Genomic DNA, 21,195 nt, shown 5'->3' on the forward strand with positions numbered 1-21,195 from the left:
ATGAACCCTTTGCAAAAGAACAAGATCGATATTGCAGTAAGTAGTAACCATTCAATTTCTCTCTTCGCTCAGCTCAAATTTATTATGCCATTCGATTTACTGACTCTCCGACCCCGCAGTCCCTCTCCCCGGATGAGCAACGACTCTTCCGCCTCTATGGCAAACTCCCAAGCAAAGCCGATCATTTAGCCAAACAACTCAAGGAACGTAAATACTTCGATTCTGGCGACTATGCACTTTCCAAAGCCGGCAAGGCTTCTTCCGTCGACACTGGTAGCGTTGGGTCTGAGCATCCTCTTCCAGAAAATATCCCCCATCTCTCATCTCCCAGCGTTGGCAATGCCGCACAAGGTGGTTCTGGCAATACAAATGTAGGACCTGGCTCTGCACATCATGGTAGCATTGCGGGATTGGGATTGGGTCAGCAGAGTGGAAGTCCAGTAAAAGAGAGCAGCTATTTACATCGCGAGACAAGCATTGATGAGGCAGATAAGAAGAATGATGGAAACACACAGCAAGCGGGAGATGGCAGTGTTAGTCCACCAGTTGTTAAGGGAGGTATTCCAATCAATGGTTAAGGATGTTTTTGTGGGAGAATTTACTACGTGTGCGTGCGCGCGGGATTCGGCGTTTTGGGCTATTCAATGATATGATGATGGTCTTGATGGTTTAAGGGGATGGAGCATTCTCTGTACATTTTCGTTTTTTATGCCAGCTATGATAGTCGAGCTATATGCCAATACGAAACGATGGATTTAAAGGCTGTCAATATATCCAGTCATTTTCTTTAAATTTCGATGTGTATGAACTCATTGATATGGGTTCTATATTTCGTGACCCTATCTAACCTCTTGGCTTTTGATACCGAAAAACGCCTCATAACAATGTCTTTCGTGACCTTCGTGCATATCACAAATCAACAGCTGTTGCTGCCATCTTACTTGCTCCGTCGAAAGTCTTGTTTCCTCCAATGAATCCCGCTGCATGAACGAAAACTCCTCCTGGGATACCAGTAATTTGAGATAATTCCTCGTCTCTGAACCCTCTCCATGCCTCAGGCAATGGCTTTCTGCTTTGGAAAGAGTCTTTGGTGACTGGTACACATTGGATTCTCCATTTCGCATCTGGACGTGGGCTCTCAGGGTAGAGAACGTAGAGTACCTTATTCTCGCTGTTCTCTTGATCTTCAAGTGTGTAGAGATGATCCTTCCATGGAACAGATTGACCATCAAATACCAATATTCTTCCCTTCGAATCGTATTGTAGGCGTTTGACATATGCTTGTTGAACAATTGATCGTGCTGGTAACCATGATTTTGTATAGTAATCCAAATCTCTGGAGAATTCTTCACCCATTCTAGTGCTGGCTACCAAGAATTTCTCATCTTCTGCCTTTTGAGCCTCGACAGGATCAGATGGAGTGGGGTCATTCCAGTTTGGGTTCAATCTGGATACCATAGCACCTAATGAGAATCCTCCATCGCTGAACTTCTTCTCTAAGCCTGCGGCGGAAATGGCTTTTGGGTCGTAGACTGAAATGCCGTTATCGTGAGCATCAAGTGCTTCAATGAAGCTTTCGTAAATCTTTCTCCAGATGACAGCAACTTCTTCCGCATCTTCGGTGACACCTAGATGTTGTGCAATAATCGCCTTGCCATAGTGCATATACACTAACCCCGCAGAAGACAGTTTGGTAGGGCGATTTGGGAATGTGGTATCGAAAGTACGTTGATGGTGATCATATCTCTTGGTCTCGTCGTTGTATTCGCCTCCGACATCAACAACGGTATGGCAAGTCTCTAAAAGTTTAGGATCCCGAGTTCGAATAAGCTCTGAAGATTGATAAGTTGGGAGAAGGCGAAGCATATAAACAGCTAAGGCTTCATCTGCGTGGAAATGGCCATTGTGAGTACCGATGGTAACGGGAGAGGTCTTGAGTCTTTTTGCTGCTGTTTCTGCCATTTTGATAGTATTTCTAAACATACAAAATCGATAGCTAGTACTAGTAATAAAATGATGATTTATGTTCGTGATTGGAAAAGTCAATAGAAGGAGGGGTCAAATTTTGGGTCCAAGTTTCTCCAAGCATTGGACTCCTCCAAAATGTCCAGACTAATCTACAAAAATGATAATGAGAGCGGTAACAGCTGGCAAATCCCCACTTAAACATTAGCTTTTTCACACGTGCGTTGTCATCCCATCCTCTCATAATTTACCCACGATCTTCATTTCCCAAAATTTACCATGCTGGTACAAATATTCCCAAATAAACTGGAATATCTGTCATTATTTCTCTCCCAAAATCTGATCGTTCATCTTCTGTGACAAGAACTTGCCCGTCAAATTCTACAAAAGCTCCTCTTGCTATCATATTTCCAACTTGTCAAGCTGCCCAATTTCCTGCAGGATTCTATCGAGAAAACCAGGCACAATCCGACCAAATTCTGTTATCGGAGGATCCCCGTCATTGTACGCACGCGACAAGAACAATCATTGGATTAAGATCCAAGTAGAGCTACCAATCAAGGCGACCATCGTCTCCCTTTCTATCAAAGTCCATTTTCCTGGGAAATTGTCTAGAACTTAACCATCTTCATTACCGACTCCGTTCTCCTTCGGTACTTCCGTTTACTATAGAATTCACATACGCATAAATTGCCAAATCATTCTGCGACAAGCAACAACAGCTACGAGGGAAATCTGGGAAGGGGATTTCACATATTGGTCCCAAGACGTCATCAGAGTGGCCTTGTACTTTTTTAGGTTCAGTACCTTTCTCGAAACATTGATTTTATTGTTTGGCAGAAGCTAGGATATCAAAAATCACATATCTTCAAACGGGCGTGTTCAACGCGACTTTTAGAGCCTACCAGGGCAAAGATCATTCGAAACTTCTATTATCTTTAAAGCTGGGCGCGCTGTCAAGCACGCGCCGGCGTCGTTCTCGCCGATGTGGTTATTCCGAGCTCTTTCCTCTGCGACTTTCCTCCTGTCGATAATTCTCTCCATACCTATAGCTTTCGATGTTGGAGGTCGAGAATGCGGGCTGGCATTTTCCCTCGCCCTTTTCGAGTTCTACCTATTCTATTCGACGTTGAAATTAACGACGCCTGATAATTCCAGGATACGATGGGCATTAATACAACTTATCGGGTGGTCGCAGTGGATAATACTCCCAGGGTTGCTAATATGGAGCATGAATCGATTTGCAGTAGACGCTGATAGTGATGGAGGCTGGGTTACTAGGACCTTTGATGGCAAGCGTGCGAAAGACAAGGAATTAAAAGAATGGGTTTTTGGCTATGGAGGTCTTCTCGAAATGTTGACAGTTGGAACATGGGATAAAGTGCTACGATATTCAACGCCGTTGTAAGTAGATGGCTACTCTTTGCGTAGTGTTTTTATCGACTCCGAAGAAACTATCTTGCCAGTCGAAGAGCCACTCTATACTAGAGGAACACTCTAGATTCTTTTACAAAACTAACCATATGACAGATTTCAAATGGCAGAAGGATTTTGCTCTCTTTTGGTCATCCAAGCAGCGGGACAAATTACAAGATACCTTGTAAATCGCAGAAGTGATTCATGGATGGTATGTTTCGAATTCTCAATTGAGTAATTAAGCTTACCGAAACGTTTAGATTGGGCTCCTTGTGCTATCAGCCTCAATTATTTCAAGTGCTGTTTATTTCTTACTCCGTATCACGGGGTTCCCGCAGATCAGCAACGTTGATGCTACACTCATAGGCATCACTATGACTTGCGCAGTATTTTTGTGTGCATGGGGAATCGGAAGTGGTAGAGGCAATCCAGTGGAGAGCTCCCTACTTTTCGCTTATTGCACACTTTGCATATATCAAATATTCACCGACTACCTTCCATCGGCGACGGATGAGATCCCCCAAGCACCCGTTCAACCCGATTTTCCACCATTTCCTCCTATCATCATGGCTTCTTACTCCACTCTTTTAAGTGTTTTATCAACAATGCCATCTTTCGTCCATTCAAGCTTTTATTTTCTATACGCAGCCTTCCAGACAATCACTCCCTCGATCATTATATCGCTTGCATTTCGGGTTTTTGTATTCTATGCAGCCACCCGGATTATACCAGCGATACGAGAGTCTGGGGTTGGAGCTCTGTCTCAGGATATAGGTCTTGACGAGAGCGAAGGAGAGGGTAAAATCTTAGGACTACTAAGCTGGTTTAGTCCCTCAATTTTGATAGCTGTTTATACTAGCTTATTGATGCAACATTTCTCTTCTGTCACTTCTGAGGGAAATATGGGTGAATGGTGGATGATGCAAGGTGGTAATACTGGTGGTAATATATGGCGTTGGATTAATGTTTCAGCAACCATGGCTCTTTATGCTCTGGAGCTATATTTAGCCAAGGAAGATATGGATGGATCTCTCACTGGGCATTGGAAGATTGATTGAAGAATGATTGAAGAAGGCAATGAGATACTATATTTCATGTGTCGGGGCTGGATACCTCGGTCATTTATGAGACGACGCGATGGCGTGAAGGCCAATAGCGAGATGTAAAAGACATCTAAATATGGCAGAGACGGTAAAAGACTGATCCCCGGATCTATCGAGGGATGACTCGAATCGAGCGTCTGGAAGTGGAGAGGGGAATATAATTGTGATGCGAATTTAGCATAGCGCGGCGTTTACAGTGGGCAGATCTACTATGGTGGGGCAGATAAATATAAGTGAAGTGAGTTGAGGCTTATGCAAGAAGCTTTGGGTGGTGTCACTGATGCATTAGGAGTCAGGACCTGGAGCGGGAGCGGGAGCGAGAACAAGAGCATAACTTATTACTTAGGGATACCCTTTTCAACGCAAAAAGAGATCTTATGACCATGTCCGTTTTACGGATGAGAAGAATAATAACAATAACAAAAAACTTTTAGAATTTTGTTTTCCGTGTCTCTGATCTTTTTGATGGGGTTTTAAATGTTGTTTTTGAATGTTGCGTTTGGACGTTGTTATTGTTATTTTCATCTATGCTTTTCGTTATTTGTTTTTCTTCCCCGCCATGATATTGATTTTGATATTGACATGTTCCAGAGACATTTAAAGAAGTCTGTCTTTCTGTCTGATGTGGCCCACTTGATTAATTAAGATCGCTATGTAATATTGTGTGTTGATCATATGTCCAAGATACCTACCTATGTATCAATGGGTATCGATACCAAGGGTAGAAAGGAAGATGCCAAGGTGCTAAGGTGCTAAGGGAGATTGTGAGGTATTGGTAAGGTGAAGGTGAAGGTGAAGGTTATTACAGAAGGTTGTTAGGGAGGTTAGTGAGTGTGTGATGTTGGGTTTTGAATGAATGAAATGGAGGGATGAAATGGAAATGGAGACATGGAAATGGAAATGGATATGGGATATGGATATGGATAATTGAGGTTTTGGAAATTTGATTATTTAGCTTTGCGAGTGGGGAGTGGGTTTGAGATGCGTGTGTCCGTTGTGTTGTGTTGTGTCAAGACAAGAAAAGAGATAGGTGTTGAATGAATCAATGTGTGTGCGTGTGAGGTATTGGGCTATAGCGGGGAGAGGGGGGTGGTATGTGGATGTGGATGTGGATGTGTATCTTCTTGGTGAAGGGGGGGAGAGAGGAGAGGGAGAGGACGAGGACGAGGATGAAGATGAGGATGGTCTTGGATTGGGATGGGATGGGATTAGAGAGGAAGAGAATTGGAATAGGATGGGATTAGAGAGGAAGAGAATTGGAATAGGAATAGGAAATAGAATTAGAGTTATTTGATTAGGTAGGTAGGTAGGTGGTTAGATAGTTAGGTAGTTAGTATATGGATCAGATAAAGTCTTGGATCCTCGCTTTGTTGCTGAATTATTTGTACATTTGTGAATTTGTAAGTTTTAAGTCTTGAGGAGTAGAGATTGAGGTTGAGGGGGTTAGTGGGGTTAGTGGGTTGTGTTGGGTTTGGTTTGGTTTGGTTTGGTTATACTTTGTGAGGCTGGTGGTGCGTGATTCTGAGTTTTGGACTTGGGTTTTGGGTTTGAGTTTTGGGTTTGAATTCGGGGAATGGAGTGGAATGGGATGGTATGAAATGGAATGGAGGTTTGCGAGGAGACTGTTGGGTTGGCTGGGTTGTGTTTGGAGGGGCGAGGGGGACTTGGGTGGTGTTGGATGGTATTGGATTGGATTGTGTATTGTTGTAGCAATATGGTTGATATGACTGGGATGATTGGGATTGTGTGGATTGTATGAATTGTATGGATGGATGAGATAAGGCTGGTGGGAAAGTAGAGATAGGTAGGTAGCTTGGTAGTTGCAAGGTGGAAGGGAATTGAGGGTTTGGTCTAAGCTGGGTGGCTTGGGAAGAGGAAGGAGAGAGTTTATGGTTTGATTCATGTATGTATCTAGGTGTGGTACTGTGTTGTATAGTGTTGTGTTGTATTGTGTGTAACTCGGGGCCAGTAAATGTGTGTGATATACGAATGAAGTATCTGAGTTCTGGTGAAACTTGCAGAGTATAATTTGGAAATGGGTTCTCACCCATCTACCTGTCTACCTGCTTTTTTCGAGGTAATGCAATTACCTATTAGGTACAGTATTATAGTTCTACACGGTGATAAGTTTCGTTTCGTTTCGTTTCGTTCTGTTTTGTTCTGTTTTTTTGTTCTCTTTCTTTTTTGTTTGTTTGATACGTGGTTTGTACACATGTCGTTTGACTGAAACTAAATCCTTGATACTGGTATATACATCGATACATACATAGATACATACATACATACATACATACATACATACATACAGCACTCAAACAAACAATAAGCACCAAGTAAGCCACCTCTCAAGTATCAACCACAGCTTCTCCCTTCCCGGCCGGGACCAAAGGATTACATTTCCCCGGACTTCAGTATTCCAGACCAGTGACCACCAATCTAAACCCCCTATCTCTACAATTGGATTTCCAATCATGTCGATTCACAAGTCACCAAGGATCAACCAAGATTTACATACTTCTTCGTACACTATGATCTGATCTACGCCGTTTCTCCACCCGTGCCCCCTTTTTGTTGATCGTTGATGTGTACTCTGGACACTGTGAGAGGACCAAGAAGGCGGTGATGAATGTGATAGCATAGCATAGCATAGCATAACATAGCTCGCAAGGTAGATGAAATAAAAGTCCAGTTCTCAACAAAATTCCTCAATGGATCGTCCATTTATAAATAAATACATGCCTAGGTTTAAGATAATGTGGTTTGGTGTCCACGGTGTCTTAGAAGCGGTATAGAGATGCTAAGGATTGCATATCTATCCACTTTTTTATTGGGTGATCTTTTCTCCACCGCTTCTTACTGTTTTGAGGGATGGGTCGATGTTTATACTGGAGCTAGCCATGTCACTTTGATGGACACGGACGGTGGAGAGGTTATTGAGGGATGGGTTTTGGAAGGTTTGGAAGGTTGGAAGGTTAGAAGGTTAGATATTTGGATGGAAATGCCTTGGGATTTTTGGGAAACCTTGAGGAGGGAAGCTCGAGGATTAGTCGGGTGGTTAGTTGGGTGGTTAGTAGTTGGTTTCTTGAGCTTCATTCATGTATGGAAGAATGGATGGTTGAAACTTGTGACTTGCGACTTGCGACTCGACTTGTGCTCCATAACTTTGTCACCATCCCATCGGGGAAACAATGGGATGTAACCTTCTTGTGCTTCGCCTTGCGAAGTTGATATGTTTTGACTGGGGTGAGAGGGCATATCGAATCAAATATACTTCCGTAGTGTGTAGTCTGTATGTAGTGCGTATGTAGTGCGTATGTAGTGCGTATGTAGTCTATCTGTAGTCAGGACATAGTCTTGCACATCAATTAAAGTTTGGATAATGGTAATGGCTAAATGAGAATCCACGTGTGTGTGACTGAGATTGGAATTTGATTCAGCTTATTGTAGATTCGTATTGCAACTTAAGTCGTACCGGTACCGGGCTCCGAACCTTGAATGGGGGAAAGGGAAGGGAAGGGAAGGGAAGGGGAGGGGAGGGAAGGGAAGGGGAGGGAAGGGGAAGGGGAAGGGGAAGGGGAAGGGGAAGGTGGGTTTGATAACTAAGCTCAACAGTTTTGATATAATATGATTATGATTATGATTATGATTATGAGATCCATATCCATATCCATGATAGGAAGTATTCGTCTCAAGTACCGCCGTCCGTGGAATGAAAGGTGTCGGTATTGGTATGTAAGGTTAAAATGTATGGACGATGTAAAAGTATAAAGGACAAAGACGGTGTAGCTATCTCATGACTCTTTTTCTCTATCTCTTCTTACTCTCACTCTTACACGTACTCTGACTCAATTTATCTTTCTCAATTGAACTCTGATTGATATCTTGTCTTTATATTGTCTATCCTATCCACCTACTTGTTTCCTCTGATATTCATTCTCGAGTCATTGTCTTCCCTCTCTCGTATTCCAATCCTATAAGCATCTGCATCTTCATCTGCATCTTTCACCCCGATTCTCCAATTGGTTATACATATAAATCCACGTTCCAGCAAACAAACGCACTCAAGATTCCTTGTGTAACCACACTTTGATCATCTTATCTGCCGATACTCCGCATTTGTCTATCGATATACAAACGACGGACTTTCAGCTCTTCTAGATCTTCACTCTGACTTACCAAAACCCCAATTCATCAAGTTATAATCGTCGATTTATCTTATCCCATCTCACTCATCTCATCTCATCAATATGTCTCGAGTTACTCCTCCCGTTACAAAATTCACACTTGTGTTGAAGAAATGTATGAGTACTACTTCGACTGTCGCAAGTCCTAGTGCACAATTGAAAACTAAGAGTGCTATCAAAACTGATGTATGTATATCCATCTCAATTCCTCCCCATCTCTTCCGCAATAAAATTGAAACCAAAGTAAAACCCCCAAAACTAACCATTCATTTCATCAATCAGCTCATCTCCAACCTCTCCCATGAACGTACAATCACCACCACCCATCGCCCATCTCCCCCCTCTATCAAAACCATCCGTCTCATGCAAGGATTCCGCACCAGCGCCGCTCGTCCCGTCGCTTCCCCTTCCACTCTCGACTATCTCGTTCTTCCTCGTCTTCCCGTTGAAGAACCTCTCACTGCATTTACTGTCCGCGTTCCCATTCTTCCTGATAACTACTATGCCTCTCAACCAATCAAGGAATCAATCGATACCGCGATTCCTAAACAGGAAGTCCATATCGTGAGTGCGCAGCCGGAAGAGGTGGTTGCACAGGTTAATGTGTTAACGGAGATGGTGGGTAACGAGGCGGAGAGTGCGGTGGATTTGGGTCAGTGGGTTGAGGGAGTAAGAAAGAGAGGAGACGAGATGAGAGAGAGATTTGTAGGAAGAGATAGTGAGCAGAGTGTTTTGAAGGAGTTGTGGATGAGTCTTCGTGAGGATGTGTGGGGAGAGAAGAAAGTCGCCGTTTAGGTTTTCTCACATGTGAGAAGTAAGGAAATTTTAATTTGATGGAGCGATTGATTGATGGATGGATGGATATAGATGGAAGGGGGGACTCGCTCGCTACGCTTAGCTAGAGCTAGAGATCCTTGATGACGTTATGATTTTTTTTTCTTTCTGCTACCGAGATACTTAGGTAGTTCGTGGTTTGATTTGGTTTTGGTGTCTGTCTTTTACTTTCTTGCTTTCTTGCTTGCTTTGCTCTGAGTTTTCGTCTTTTGCTTTTGCTGAAGATGAAGGATGGGGCATTTGGAGGATCTCGTGGTTGAGGATTCGATGTTACTTAGTTTTTTTTAATTGAATGTTAAGACACCTTTTTACCTACCTCTTTATCTACTTGCTTTCTGATTTTGTTATCTTTTTTGTGACTACTTGATATAGGAGTGAAATGACTTGTATGTGGTGTATCACGGTGCTGTATCATGGTACTGATGGTGCTGATGGTGCTGATGATGATGATGATATACAAGGTAGGTAGGTAGGTAGAGGTAGGTAGGTATTGAAGGAATTCAATTCCAAATCATATATCATTATCATTGTTATCTGCAAAATTTATTGAGTGATTTATTAGCTTTCTTTCTGGAAATTTATGCTGTGTGTTGTATATTATATCTGATTTTGTGTGGTATAGTGTATTTATTGTAGTATAGCAAAGTATAGTACAGTACAGTATCTTTTTGCTGTGGCTGGGAATTTGAGATTTGAGAGTGAGTGAGTGGGATGGAGGGGTGGAGGGGTATTGGGTTAGAGTGTAGGATGGAATTGGATGAGATAGAATGAGATGGTATATATAAAATCAAGAAGAGATTTAGTCGAGACGAGATGGGGAAGAAATAATGGATGGATCAATGGATGGATGATATATTGTAATTTTAGTATCTTGTGTTGTGTGAATGAGATCTTTAGGATATGGGATATGGTTCATTTGTGATTTTTGGTTTGTGGTTTGTTTGAAGAGGCGGGGGGGGAGAGATGGAGAGAGAGAGAGGGTTGAGGAAACGGGGTGTTAATAGGAGATAGGCCAGCTGTGTATGTAGTTAAATGGGAGTGAATGTATAGAAGGAGAAAGATTATTAGATATTCTTCTTTATATAAACTCCTGGATAAGTTAAGGGGCTTGGTTAATGGCCGATGTGTATTATTACATCACAGTAAGTAAGTAATTAGATTTCCTGAGATGGGTTTCTTGGAGATTATTTTTGGAGTTGGTTTGGGGCGTGCGGGTAGGTATCTATAGATGGGTAGTAGATGGGTAGGAATCTTCTTTCTTGAGATTGAGCGGTGATGGTGGATGGGATGGGATGGTGGATAGGGAAGGGGAAGGAAGGAGGGAAGGGGAGAGAAGGAAAGTCTAGATCGCTTGAGAGATTGTGGGTAGATGATGAGGGTTCTTGGGGTAGAGATGGGGATGGGATATGATCTGATATCATAATTTCCTAGCTTGTCTTTTCTATGATATGCGCTATATCATTTATCAGAGAAGAAAGAGAACAGAAGGAGCATTCATCCATCCATCCATACATACATCGTTTGATCCTTCGCTTATTCGGCGTTGGGAGTTTGATCCTCTTTTCAAAAGTAGATGGGATGAGTAACGTAGCTGGAGCGCTGAGATGGAGATTATTCTGGGTTGTAGATGTACATCGTTATTTTATTGTATGTACAAACAGACAGAGAGAAGTGGTATAGATCGGATGAGATGAGAGGGGAGGGGATGAGACGATCTATTTAGGTATTTGAATTTTGAATTTATTTTCTCGGTGGCAGATGGATAGATGAAGATTGAGATACGAAATAGATGAGTAACACATGTGATATTTTGTTTGAAGAACAAACTAGATGCCTTGGGAGATTTAGGTTTTGTGTATGTAGTGATGTTTCCCGGGGATCGGAACTATAAGTTCTGATGCGAAAGAAATGGAAAGATACTGGAGAGTGAGAGAGGGAAAACCGGGGGGGGGGGGTATGTTATTACGAGTTTAGAGGGTTTTTCTCTATGTTTATGCTGTATTTTTGAAAGGGCTATGGTAAAGTAAGTGCATTTTTGAGTATTCGAGGTATTAGCCAGGGAGAAGAAGAGGGAGGTATTGTTGTGTAGGAGTTGATACCTTCTCTAGTACAATCTGCGTCTCGTGTATCGATTCATGATATGAGATCTCCTCTTGCAGAAGAGTAATCAGCCTTTTATGACGAATTGTAACCAATTCGTACATTATCTTTGCATGTGTGAGAAAGTACTAGCATCCGTGTAAGCATTTGGTGGATGTGTAGTTGGATGGATGGATGGTTTTTAGAGAGTATTCATGAGACGAGATGAAATTTTAGCATGATATATTACGATATAACGGATCGGTCTCTCGTCTGATCAGTAAAAGTGAAAGGTTAGTATACGCAGAGGAGGAGGAAAGTGCTGGATATCTCTTAATCGAGAATTATGTGTCTTTCAAAACAGAGGAAGGAACATATGTATACCGAGAATACATCGAAAGTGTACATCTATCTATCCATCGATACTCTTGATTTCCTCTACATAACTCATTTCTCTAGACTTTCGACTCGGAATTACATTCACGCTCTCTCATCTTCAAGCCAACAGATTCTACCGGCCTCTTAAATAATTCCAATCTTATCACTTCATGGAAATTATCCATAGCAGATCTACTCATACCTAGGTATTTTCAGAGCCTTGAAATGGATTATAGATGAATCCTGTCTATCCAGAAAAAGTCTTTCTACATCTCTAGACTTATTACACTCCTACTAAATAGCTTCGACCAACTAGGAGATGGCAGGAACCATAATTCGAAAATGATTACTTTTATCCCAGATCTCAGATATGCGTTGTCGGCCACTTGATATGGACGAGTGAATGGATGGATGTGAAGTTGCTATGCAAGAACAAGGTATTTCGTCGCTAAATTAAGTTTCACTTTTTTCCCTTTCACTTTCGGTTTCAGTTTCTCCAAGTACTTAAGCTATCTCATCAAAAGGTGAGAATCTTCGAAACCTGAGAAGCTGGGAGTTTCCTACCTATTGCGATGTATAATAGACAAATCACTATAGAACGACAAGCGGGATCTTCGATGTCGGTATGGCTAATCGAGATTCTGGGCATAATCATATCTTTGGGAATTTTAGGATCTAGGTGTTATTCTTTGCACATTAGGATGGTTGTTTGGTTTATGAGTTGTTGAAACTTGTGTCTATAGATGAAGATGTGAAGCTGTCATACTACTGCGTTTCATGATGTTGTGTGTTACTTAGAACGGTATAGCATTGTATTTTCTTAAAAAAATATTTTATGGTTAAGGAAGAGAAGAGAGAAGAAAGATGGATGTTGTCAATCTAAAGAGGAGGTGGAGGAAGATAGGCAGATGGTTCGATCGCGCGCTAGGTATAACAAATATTTATGTGTTTTCTTCAATTATCCATAATTCTAACCTTTAGGAAGACTGAGGATTCTGGGCTTATGGGTAATGAGTATTGATACCAAACTATACTATTGTAACATTTCCATCGCGGTAACAAAATCGAAAGATATTAGACCCTGGGGTTGATGAATGTGGGTTTCCTTCTTTATGTCTTTAATATCGGATGCTGACTTCTAATGATATAGGCATCTAATAACGCAAACTACGGAGCAAAGCTTCCTATTGTATATGTGAAACGGGCATGATATGGTATTTGCAATCTGATATAGAATTTGAACTCACATTGCCATGTAATGATAAACACTTCCTACTTTGAAGACGCTATATCCACAAGGAAAATACCAATAGTGTAATAAGCTTCCGATTTTGAACGCGCGGAAGAAACCCACGCGTCGTGGTGTCCACCTGTAGAGATACCAGTATGGGATTAAATCTTAATAGGATATTGCGCCATCACAAACTTTCCCGTTGCATATCTGAAGAGGGGTAAGAGAGGGGGGTTGAAGAGAATTCTCGAGACTGTTCTGCCTAGTTTCATGTCGATCGGGATGAACTGCCATGTATAGATCGCCAAGCAAAGACTTGTAGGAACGTTGGCAAGGACTATCTTGTCGTGCCCCTTTCTCCTATAGTTGCTATATACGTCTCTCTTGACCTGTTTTTAGCCCATGCTTATAACTTTATTTGACGTCTGAACGTTATTCCTCATGAAGTGAGGAACTGAGAAGGCCTAGACCCTCGAAGAACCTTGATGGGTTATAGGATAATCATTTTTCCACATGATCAATAATTGGAGAGTTGGGATTGACTGAATCGTGAGAGAGCTTTCAACAAAGGAGCATATGATATGATGATATTTAAACTTTAAAAGTCCCAGAAACTTGCTCTTTGACTAGCTGGTACCACTGAGAAGGCTTCATACTCGACTCTGCATAAGCAGATAGTAGCATGATATCACCGGAGTATTAATGTGATAGAGAATAAATCTATCAAGAAACCTCAAAGTCCACATCTCAGGTAGTTTGAATATACTTTCGGATCGTTAAAACATCCCGCCCAGGCTTGTAGAAACCGGGGCTGCAGAAACTTAAATAGTGTTGACCAAGTAGAAGATAGCATGACATGCGTATTGCCAATGTGACAGATCACTAAATGCTGTATACTAAGCATGACGGGGAAAAGATCATCACTCGACTCCTCATTGCCAAGAAGATTGTAGGTACACAAGCCTTCTATTTAGTCTCCCCAAGAGAAGTAGAACCTCTTGAATAGTCACTCTCATTCAAGAAAAGGTATCGGAGAGCCAGAAATCTTCATGAGTTGTTGACTGAATGGAGTGGGGCTTTAGTAGTCAATGTTTTCCAGATGAGGCTCACGGAATATATCAACACGGAAAGAAAGAAATGTTGCACATCTACAAGAGGGGTACTCCGGCCTTTCGGTTCTAGACATCTTCGCTTCCCCTCAAGCACCAGGATCATCCCCTAAACCCTTCACCACTCACCTATCAACATTATACAAATATCTTCTTATCTTTCTGTTGCATAGCTACTGAGGGGTAAACCCGCCTCTGTGGAAAATTGTTGAACACTAGTCCCATCAACAAATGAATAACAGATGAAAAATAAGAAGTTCAAGACCATAACAGGAATATATCGGAACATCCGAACTAAATACCAAGTTGTTCCATCCAACTAGACTCTTGTTTTTCCACTGCACGAAGCTGTGTCTTATCTGAGTCCGTCACTGGTCGTAATCATCAAATATCGGTAGTCTATACCGTTATCCATCACAAAAATCACATCATGTGAAGCTTGACGTACAAGTGAGAAAGTATATCGATCATGGTTCAGAAAAACCAGCCCTCTGCCCCGATGCAAATGAGGGGGAGTAGAGGACTTGAGGGGTCAAGCGGGGAAGTGGAACTCGCAGCTTCTGGAGATTATCCGGACTACTCATGTTAAGCCTGCTAAGCGTACTAAGTGCGCCGAGATAAGATCACATATAGCGGTGTGTAGATCTATCGAAAGAACAATGTGAGGTGTGGCTGCGATGTTATGTTACGTGATGAGATATGATGTGATCATTGATGTGCTGGTGTTGGTTGATAAGGAATGTTGATCGACATACTAATGAAGTGGGGAAAGTGAGGAGATCTGATCGCGCGATTCGAATTTTTATGAGGGAAAGGAGATTGAGGGAGTGTAAAGAGGTCTGCAAAGAAAGATTGATATATATCTATTGAGTTCTAAGCACTGCCATTGACCTGCAGAGTACAGGTTTGAGGGTTGATTGATCACTCTACCTCAGTAAACATGGCCTCGTCTGAACTGAAGGCATACTGAGACTGTCAGCAGCTGGAAAAGAATCTATTACAAGAGGAAAGATAACGTTTCACAAGTATGGTGCATGAACATGATCAGGTATTCTAAAGTATGCAGTTAATCTATCTTATTCATATGATGTGACTTGGATCTTCATAGATGATCCGTCTGTCGTCAAGCTTTTCCTATGTTGCATGGCCTTCGGCAACAAATCAGATACCTTGGTGCATATATATGATACCATACCATAACAGACCAATCCATTCCCTTCCATACCGCATCAAAACACGAATGCTATTATGCCCCACAAATGGGTATATCACTCTATGCATGACTCCGAGTCCAACACCCAACTCCACCCGTAATGATACGACGCCAAAACCCAGTTTCTCGAAGGAAGTAAAAGTGTCTACAATTGAACATCATTGTTGAGAAGTCGAACCTCCTCACCTGGTTTGAAAGCCGGCATACCGATGTAAGGACAGCCATCGCAACGGAATGCATCACCTAAGCTGCAGTTTCCACAAGATCCAACTTTACCTTGGACTGTGAAATCTACTTCAGCTAGATCATCAGCATCAAGCTTGAGGGCTTGGAGTTGCTTATCGGCTGTGGCTCGTTTGTCTGCATCTTCCTTTGCAATCTTCTCGGCAAGGCCACATGTGCAATCCTTACATGCACGACGACGCTTTCCAGCTCTTGGTGCACACTCAGGAGCTGTGTGGTATTAGTAACACTTCGAAACAGGATACATCAATTACTTACGAATAGCAAGAGGTTTCTTCATATCCTCTTCAGTGAGAAGAGTATCTTCATCAATTAATTCATCGTCATCGTCCTCCGCATCAAAGTCATCACTGAAATCAATGAAGCCAACTCCCTTTGGCGCATCATTCTTTGGCGAATCAACCTTTGGTACGTCCTTCTCTGGCACATCATCTGTCATGTCTACACTCTTTCTCTTGCCATGTAGTGGTACCGCAGCTGTTGAAACTGCAGGGCCGGCGCTGGAAACAGCTGCACTCTTGCTATTGTCCTTTCTGCGAAGTCGCAGAGGAACCGCAATACTCGCACTATAGTCGGGTTTGAGCATTACCCCTCCTTCTGCTACCAAACCAGATAAAATAGCCTCCTGATATTCTGCGCCATCGATTTCTTGTCCAAAGGTACCATCCTGTGCCTGCAACTTTGCACCTGCCTTCAAAGCTTGTGTAATTTTTCCAAATACATCTCTTGTTAATAATCCTTTAGATTCGACTCGTGTACCATCGGCATCGGTGAGAATGAGGACTAAATCGTAGGTTGATTCTGGAAGTGTGACTAATCCAGCAGAGAGACGATCCAGCATCTGCAAATCGGTAACAGTTCGATCATAGGTAGCAAGAACATTTCTTAGTTTTTCTTCATGGCTAGCGATAGAGGGAGGGGCAAGGAGTAATGTGCGAGGATTGAATGAAGTCGTCTTGAAGTTTGTGGTTATCGGACTGAAATCGGAGGTATTGTCAATAGTGACAGAGGGGGCCATGGCGGGGTCGTTGGTGGCGATTAAACGCTCCCTTTATTTTCGTAGTAAATTGATTGAGTATTGTGCTAATCGTCTCAAGTTTGGCAACAAAATCGATACTTGGAGAAAACGATGGAACTTAAAAAAAGGGTAATATGAGAAGGATAGACTTTTCACAGTGTCTTTCTTATGTACTGGTGCTTGGGTAAATAATATTTCTTATCAGGTTTGTCAAAGGGTTTCGGAGATGCTAATTCTTGATAATTCTTGAAATTTAATTATTAAGCAGTATTTTCGACCAATAGCAATTGAGAGAAAGGGAAATTCTTCTCTGGTTATTGGAATTGACGAATCGTTATTGGTTGATGATCAAAAATTGCTGCAAAAGGTATTTTAGATCCACCAGAACAGTATGTCATTGGTCAAGATTATTCATCGGACATATATCATATCATTGGTCGATTCATTTTTTACTAATTGCCGCACCACCGCAATGGGCCGCTAGCATTTCCCTGCCGCTTCCCTACCGAGCCTGCTTCTCGTTAGCTTGATATTCCCCGCATTTACTAGGGTGAATTCCAATCGAATGATACTCAAATGACATGTTTTGAGTGAAAGCTCACCAAAGAAAGAAGAGAAAGTAAAGAAATGGAAAACTTCCCAGCCCCGCCGAGGGGAATGAGTAAAACAAAGAAACTTGTACATCATTGAATCAATTGGACGGACAGTCTTTCACAGGATCATATTGGAAGAGGTAATGAGTATTCAGTCCAATTCAATTCAATTCTATGAAGAAAGTCTTGGAAGTAAAGGAGTGCTGGTAGATACCAATAAGTACTGGGTAGGTAGCTTTATAGTCATTGGCGGTGAACAAAGAGAACCATCATCGAGTGATGGTTTGGATGAGCTGTTCTTGAGTAGGTATGAGTCCATATTAGACAGATGGTATGGTGCATGAACGTACGAATATTATATGGTTATGACGCAAAGGAAGCGTGATTTGACATGACTTGATATCACCTGATATGACTTGAACCTATCAAATGGCCAGATAATCATGTATAAATGGTATCAACATACCAATGATCCCATACCCACATACCTACGTAGTAGAATACACCGAAGAATCCGTTGAAATGTTCTTCAATGTGTGGAACTTGTACATCAGAATCCAACTAATGAAGAGGCTCAGACTAGGTCGCGTGATTGTTCAATGGAATTGAGAAAGGGACGATCTAACCGAATATTGCATTGTGAACCTTAACCTCTCTTGGTACACTCATCCAAACCTCAACCTCTTAAAGAACCATCAATTCATCTTCTCTTCTTTCTATTCACAACACATTCAGAAATCCATTGACTTTTTCAGCTCTTCAATCAATCTTCATCAAGTAACCTTCTCTGCCTTTCGAATACCATCAATCTATCTTACCTTGTACCTTTTCAAACACTGCCTGCAATCATTCAACAGTAAGTTTGGCCTGACGTCGCTTTATTTATACCCCGCCTTGATGTAGTACTATCACACTTGTCCCTCCAACCAAACTATCGACTTTCTTGATGAAACTTTTTCTTTTTATGATAAAACTATTGTACTCATATGAGCATATGCTAATGTATCAACCTCTTCCAGTGGGCAAATCACACAAGTACAATGATCGCGACCATGCTGGCCTTGCCGATGGTACCGCTCTTCCACAAGAGCATTTGCCTCGTTATTTCGCAAAGTCAGGTCATATTGATGCCGATCCAAAGAAAGCCAAGAAGAACGGTGCTGGCAAGGGCGGATGGTATAGTACTCCTTTCAATTCTCACCTTATCGTCTTAGTGCTACTTCTCTTGAATAACTCTGAGTTCCTCGACTAACGTACGTAATACAGGGGTGTAAATGGCGAAGAAGTCCAAGATGAGGGTTTCAATATGGCCAATGCTCGTCGTCGTTCCAACAGTAGCTCTTATACTGCCGGTCTCAAAGATTTCAAGACTAAATTCGAACAAATTGAAACCGAGCCAGTTTTCGAGGAAAACATCCATGGTGCCTTGATCGAAGAACTTCCAGAGACTACTCGTTCCAACACAAACAGTTCGGAGAGTAGCAGTGTTGATGAGGATGTCAAGACCAAGTAATCTTTGGATCTTGACGGGCTGGATGTGGCATGAAATTCTTACATAAATGTCATCTTTATGAGAACTTATGATATTTAATTGCCGGCGGATCGGTACAATTGCAATCTTCTCTCTTTACGGATGGAGTGCAGGGATATGAGGAGTATGAATGAAATGAAATGTTACTTTGAGCTGGCACCGGTTTATAAGTCCAGATGTATTATCAGTCAGAGCTTCTATTTAGCTACTACCAAAGGCATAGAAGGATTGCCCAGTAAATCTCTTGTTCTTGATTTGTGTGAGTGATGATGATTTATGTTGATGTGATGATACAATTAACCAAGGCAAGAATGTACGCATTAATTACTTCTCGAAATAATGAAGAGCTGTTACAGTCCAAGACAGCGTAACCACACCCGTAACCACACCTTGGGTCCTACAATCGTGGCATATGTGCGTCATGCGTGGGGTTGGTCTTTCCCGATATCGTAAGGGGTTGTCATGCCGATAAGGACAACGGCACGGAACATCCGACGAATACCTCGTAGTCACTCGCCTCTTACTTCCACCATCCATCCGTCTACCTAGTAATCTTGAGAGTGAGTGAGAATCCCACGCAAATCTTATCACCTCATCTTTACCCATCCAATTCAATCAATTCCATAGAGTAAAGGCAAAGATAGCAAAGATGCCCTACAAACTCACCAACAGAAACGTTCTCGTCACAGGTGGAACCCGGTGAGTGAACCCCGCACTTCCCCACAATCATTTCATCACCAACGCTTGATGTGTTATCTTTGTAGCGTCGCTCAAACTCAAAACACGCTGGTATGCTGGTAATATTGTATACTAACTCGTGGCTGAAAAAGAGGATTAGGCGAAGTCATCTCTCTCAAATTTGCGGCGGAGGGTTGTAATGTTGCTATTAACTATGTTTCTAGTGGGAAGAAGGCGCAGGAAATGAAGGAGAAGATGGAGAGGGAGTGGGGAATCAAGGTTATTTGTTTGATGGGTGTAGGTTAACTTTTTCTTATGCGTCGAAGAGGAGAAGTGGAATAAGAAGAAGTGACCTTCAGTAAATTGACAAATGAGGGCATGATAGTGAAACACACGAGATGAAATTTGATAAATGAGGCTAACGATAACATCGGTGATAGGATATGAGTCAAGAATCCGATTGCATTTCTGTTGTGAAAGAAACAATCAAGGAGTTTGGAGGGCTGGACATTATTATATCAAATGCTGTAAGTACACAAATCTTCTTCGTCCAACTTGACCAACTCAAAGGGGCAATTCTAATAACTAAGGGCTATACACGGTTCTCAACATTCTCCGATCTTTCAGCTCCTACCCCGGATGATTGGCAAAAATGCTATGCTACAAATGTGGTAGCTCAGTCTATCTTGTTGAGAGAGGCATTGCCTACCTTTCAGGCGAACGATGAGGGAGGAGTATTCATCATGACGAGCAGTATTGCAGGTGTCATTGCTGGGGGCAGTAAGTCTCATAGTTTATCTCTTTGCCTCGTTTCATGTGATCATCCAGAGGTAAGGTCTGAATCTCTAGAGACCAAGCTGATGAGTTATAAAAAAGGTTGCATGCCATATTCCGTGACAAAAGCCGCACAATTACATTTGATGAAATGTTTGGCTGCTACCCAGGGACCAAAAGTAAGAGTCAATGCCGTATTGCCGGGCTTGGTACTTACAGAATGGGTATGTCATAATCTTCCTCTATGTTTCTCCCAATACAGGCGGGTAGTTTTGGCGTGAATTCCAATTTATAAAAAGCAGTCTTGCGGGAGACATTAGACGCGGGAGTCATCACAAGTGACATCTTTGACTAATGACGGTTGCAATCAATCTGACACTAGAATTACACAGGGAAGGACATACTCGGAGGAAGATCAGGAGAAATTGAAGGATAAAGCATACTTGAAACGGGTGGTAAGTAGTTTCCTATTTCTATCTCACTCTTCCTCTTTTTTCTCCACTCATTTTCGTGTGATGAATGATCGGTCAAGGAAAGAATTTACTAAATAATCTGAAAAACAGACGGACATCGAAGATTGTGCTCAGGCATTCGTGGATATTGCGAAGAACAGCAGCATGACAGGACAGAAAATACAAGTTGGTAGGTGTCTTTGTTTGGTTGTTTCTTAGAAGGACCAAAACACTGAAGACAGTTAAACTGAGCGCTGACGATTGATAGATTCTGGACTTGCACAGAATGTGTGAGCCTCCTGATCTCTTATAGGAATTAAGGCAGAGTATGGAGGTACGAAACGAATTTTGCAGTGAAATAAGTTCTTGTGCGAATTGAGCTTCGATATGATAT

The 21,195-nt window shown here is 42.0% G+C and overlaps 7 protein-coding genes across 7 annotated transcripts; 5 read left to right on the top strand and 2 right to left on the bottom strand.

Moving 5' to 3' along the window:
- EAE97_007096 (uncharacterized protein) lies at positions 1-578 on the top strand (the record flags this gene model as incomplete). Its single annotated transcript, XM_038877610.1, has 2 exons — positions 1-36; positions 120-578. The coding sequence occupies 2 exons, from the start codon at positions 1-3 to the stop codon at positions 576-578; spliced, it is 495 nt and encodes a 164-aa protein (XP_038731800.1).
- A 331-nt stretch (positions 579-909) lies between these two features.
- On the bottom strand, positions 910-1,962 carry EAE97_007097 (uncharacterized protein; the record flags this gene model as incomplete). The annotated part of the gene is made up of 1 exon (XM_038877611.1): positions 910-1,962. The coding sequence occupies one exon, from the start codon at positions 1,960-1,962 to the stop codon at positions 910-912; it is 1,053 nt and encodes a 350-aa protein (XP_038731801.1).
- Positions 1,963-2,233: 271 nt separating this feature from the next.
- EAE97_007098 (uncharacterized protein) lies at positions 2,234-4,970 on the top strand. Its single transcript, XM_038877612.1, has 4 exons — positions 2,234-3,369; positions 3,496-3,592; positions 3,642-4,722; positions 4,781-4,970. The coding sequence occupies exons 1-3, from the start codon at positions 2,951-2,953 to the stop codon at positions 4,437-4,439; spliced, it is 1,314 nt and encodes a 437-aa protein (XP_038731802.1). The 5' UTR covers positions 2,234-2,950; the 3' UTR covers positions 4,440-4,722; positions 4,781-4,970.
- Positions 4,971-8,731: 3,761 nt separating this feature from the next.
- EAE97_007099 (uncharacterized protein) lies at positions 8,732-9,463 on the top strand (the record flags this gene model as incomplete). Its single annotated transcript, XM_038877613.1, has 2 exons — positions 8,732-8,854; positions 8,951-9,463. The coding sequence occupies 2 exons, from the start codon at positions 8,732-8,734 to the stop codon at positions 9,461-9,463; spliced, it is 636 nt and encodes a 211-aa protein (XP_038731803.1).
- Positions 9,464-15,657: 6,194 nt separating this feature from the next.
- On the bottom strand, positions 15,658-16,773 carry EAE97_007100 (uncharacterized protein; the record flags this gene model as incomplete). Its single annotated transcript, XM_038877614.1, has 2 exons — positions 15,658-15,965; positions 16,014-16,773. The coding sequence occupies 2 exons, from the start codon at positions 16,771-16,773 to the stop codon at positions 15,658-15,660; spliced, it is 1,068 nt and encodes a 355-aa protein (XP_038731804.1).
- Positions 16,774-18,366: 1,593 nt separating this feature from the next.
- EAE97_007101 (uncharacterized protein) lies at positions 18,367-18,879 on the top strand (the record flags this gene model as incomplete). Its single annotated transcript, XM_038877615.1, has 2 exons — positions 18,367-18,542; positions 18,633-18,879. The coding sequence occupies 2 exons, from the start codon at positions 18,367-18,369 to the stop codon at positions 18,877-18,879; spliced, it is 423 nt and encodes a 140-aa protein (XP_038731805.1).
- Positions 18,880-19,546: 667 nt separating this feature from the next.
- EAE97_007102 (uncharacterized protein) lies at positions 19,547-21,095 on the top strand (the record flags this gene model as incomplete). The annotated part of the gene is made up of 8 exons (XM_038877616.1): positions 19,547-19,596; positions 19,728-19,872; positions 20,016-20,102; positions 20,166-20,355; positions 20,452-20,573; positions 20,742-20,804; positions 20,913-20,991; positions 21,070-21,095. The coding sequence occupies 8 exons, from the start codon at positions 19,547-19,549 to the stop codon at positions 21,093-21,095; spliced, it is 762 nt and encodes a 253-aa protein (XP_038731806.1).
- Positions 21,096-21,195: the final 100 nt, after the last annotated feature.

This window comes from Botrytis byssoidea, assembly GCF_014898295.1.
Source record: "Botrytis byssoidea strain MUCL 94 chromosome Unknown BBYS_013, whole genome shotgun sequence".
NCBI classification, from domain to species: domain Eukaryota; kingdom Fungi; phylum Ascomycota; class Leotiomycetes; order Helotiales; family Sclerotiniaceae; genus Botrytis; species Botrytis byssoidea.

Coding starts and splice junctions, on each gene's coding strand:
- EAE97_007098 (XM_038877612.1), top strand. CDS start 2,951: ATGTGGTTATTCCGAGCTCTTTCCTCTGCGACTTTCCTCCTGTCGATA. Junction 3,370..3,495: donor CTACGATATTCAACGCCGTT/GTAAGTAGATGG, acceptor ACCATATGACAG/ATTTCAAATGGCAGAAGGAT. Junction 3,593..3,641: donor GCAGAAGTGATTCATGGATG/GTATGTTTCGAA, acceptor CGAAACGTTTAG/ATTGGGCTCCTTGTGCTATC.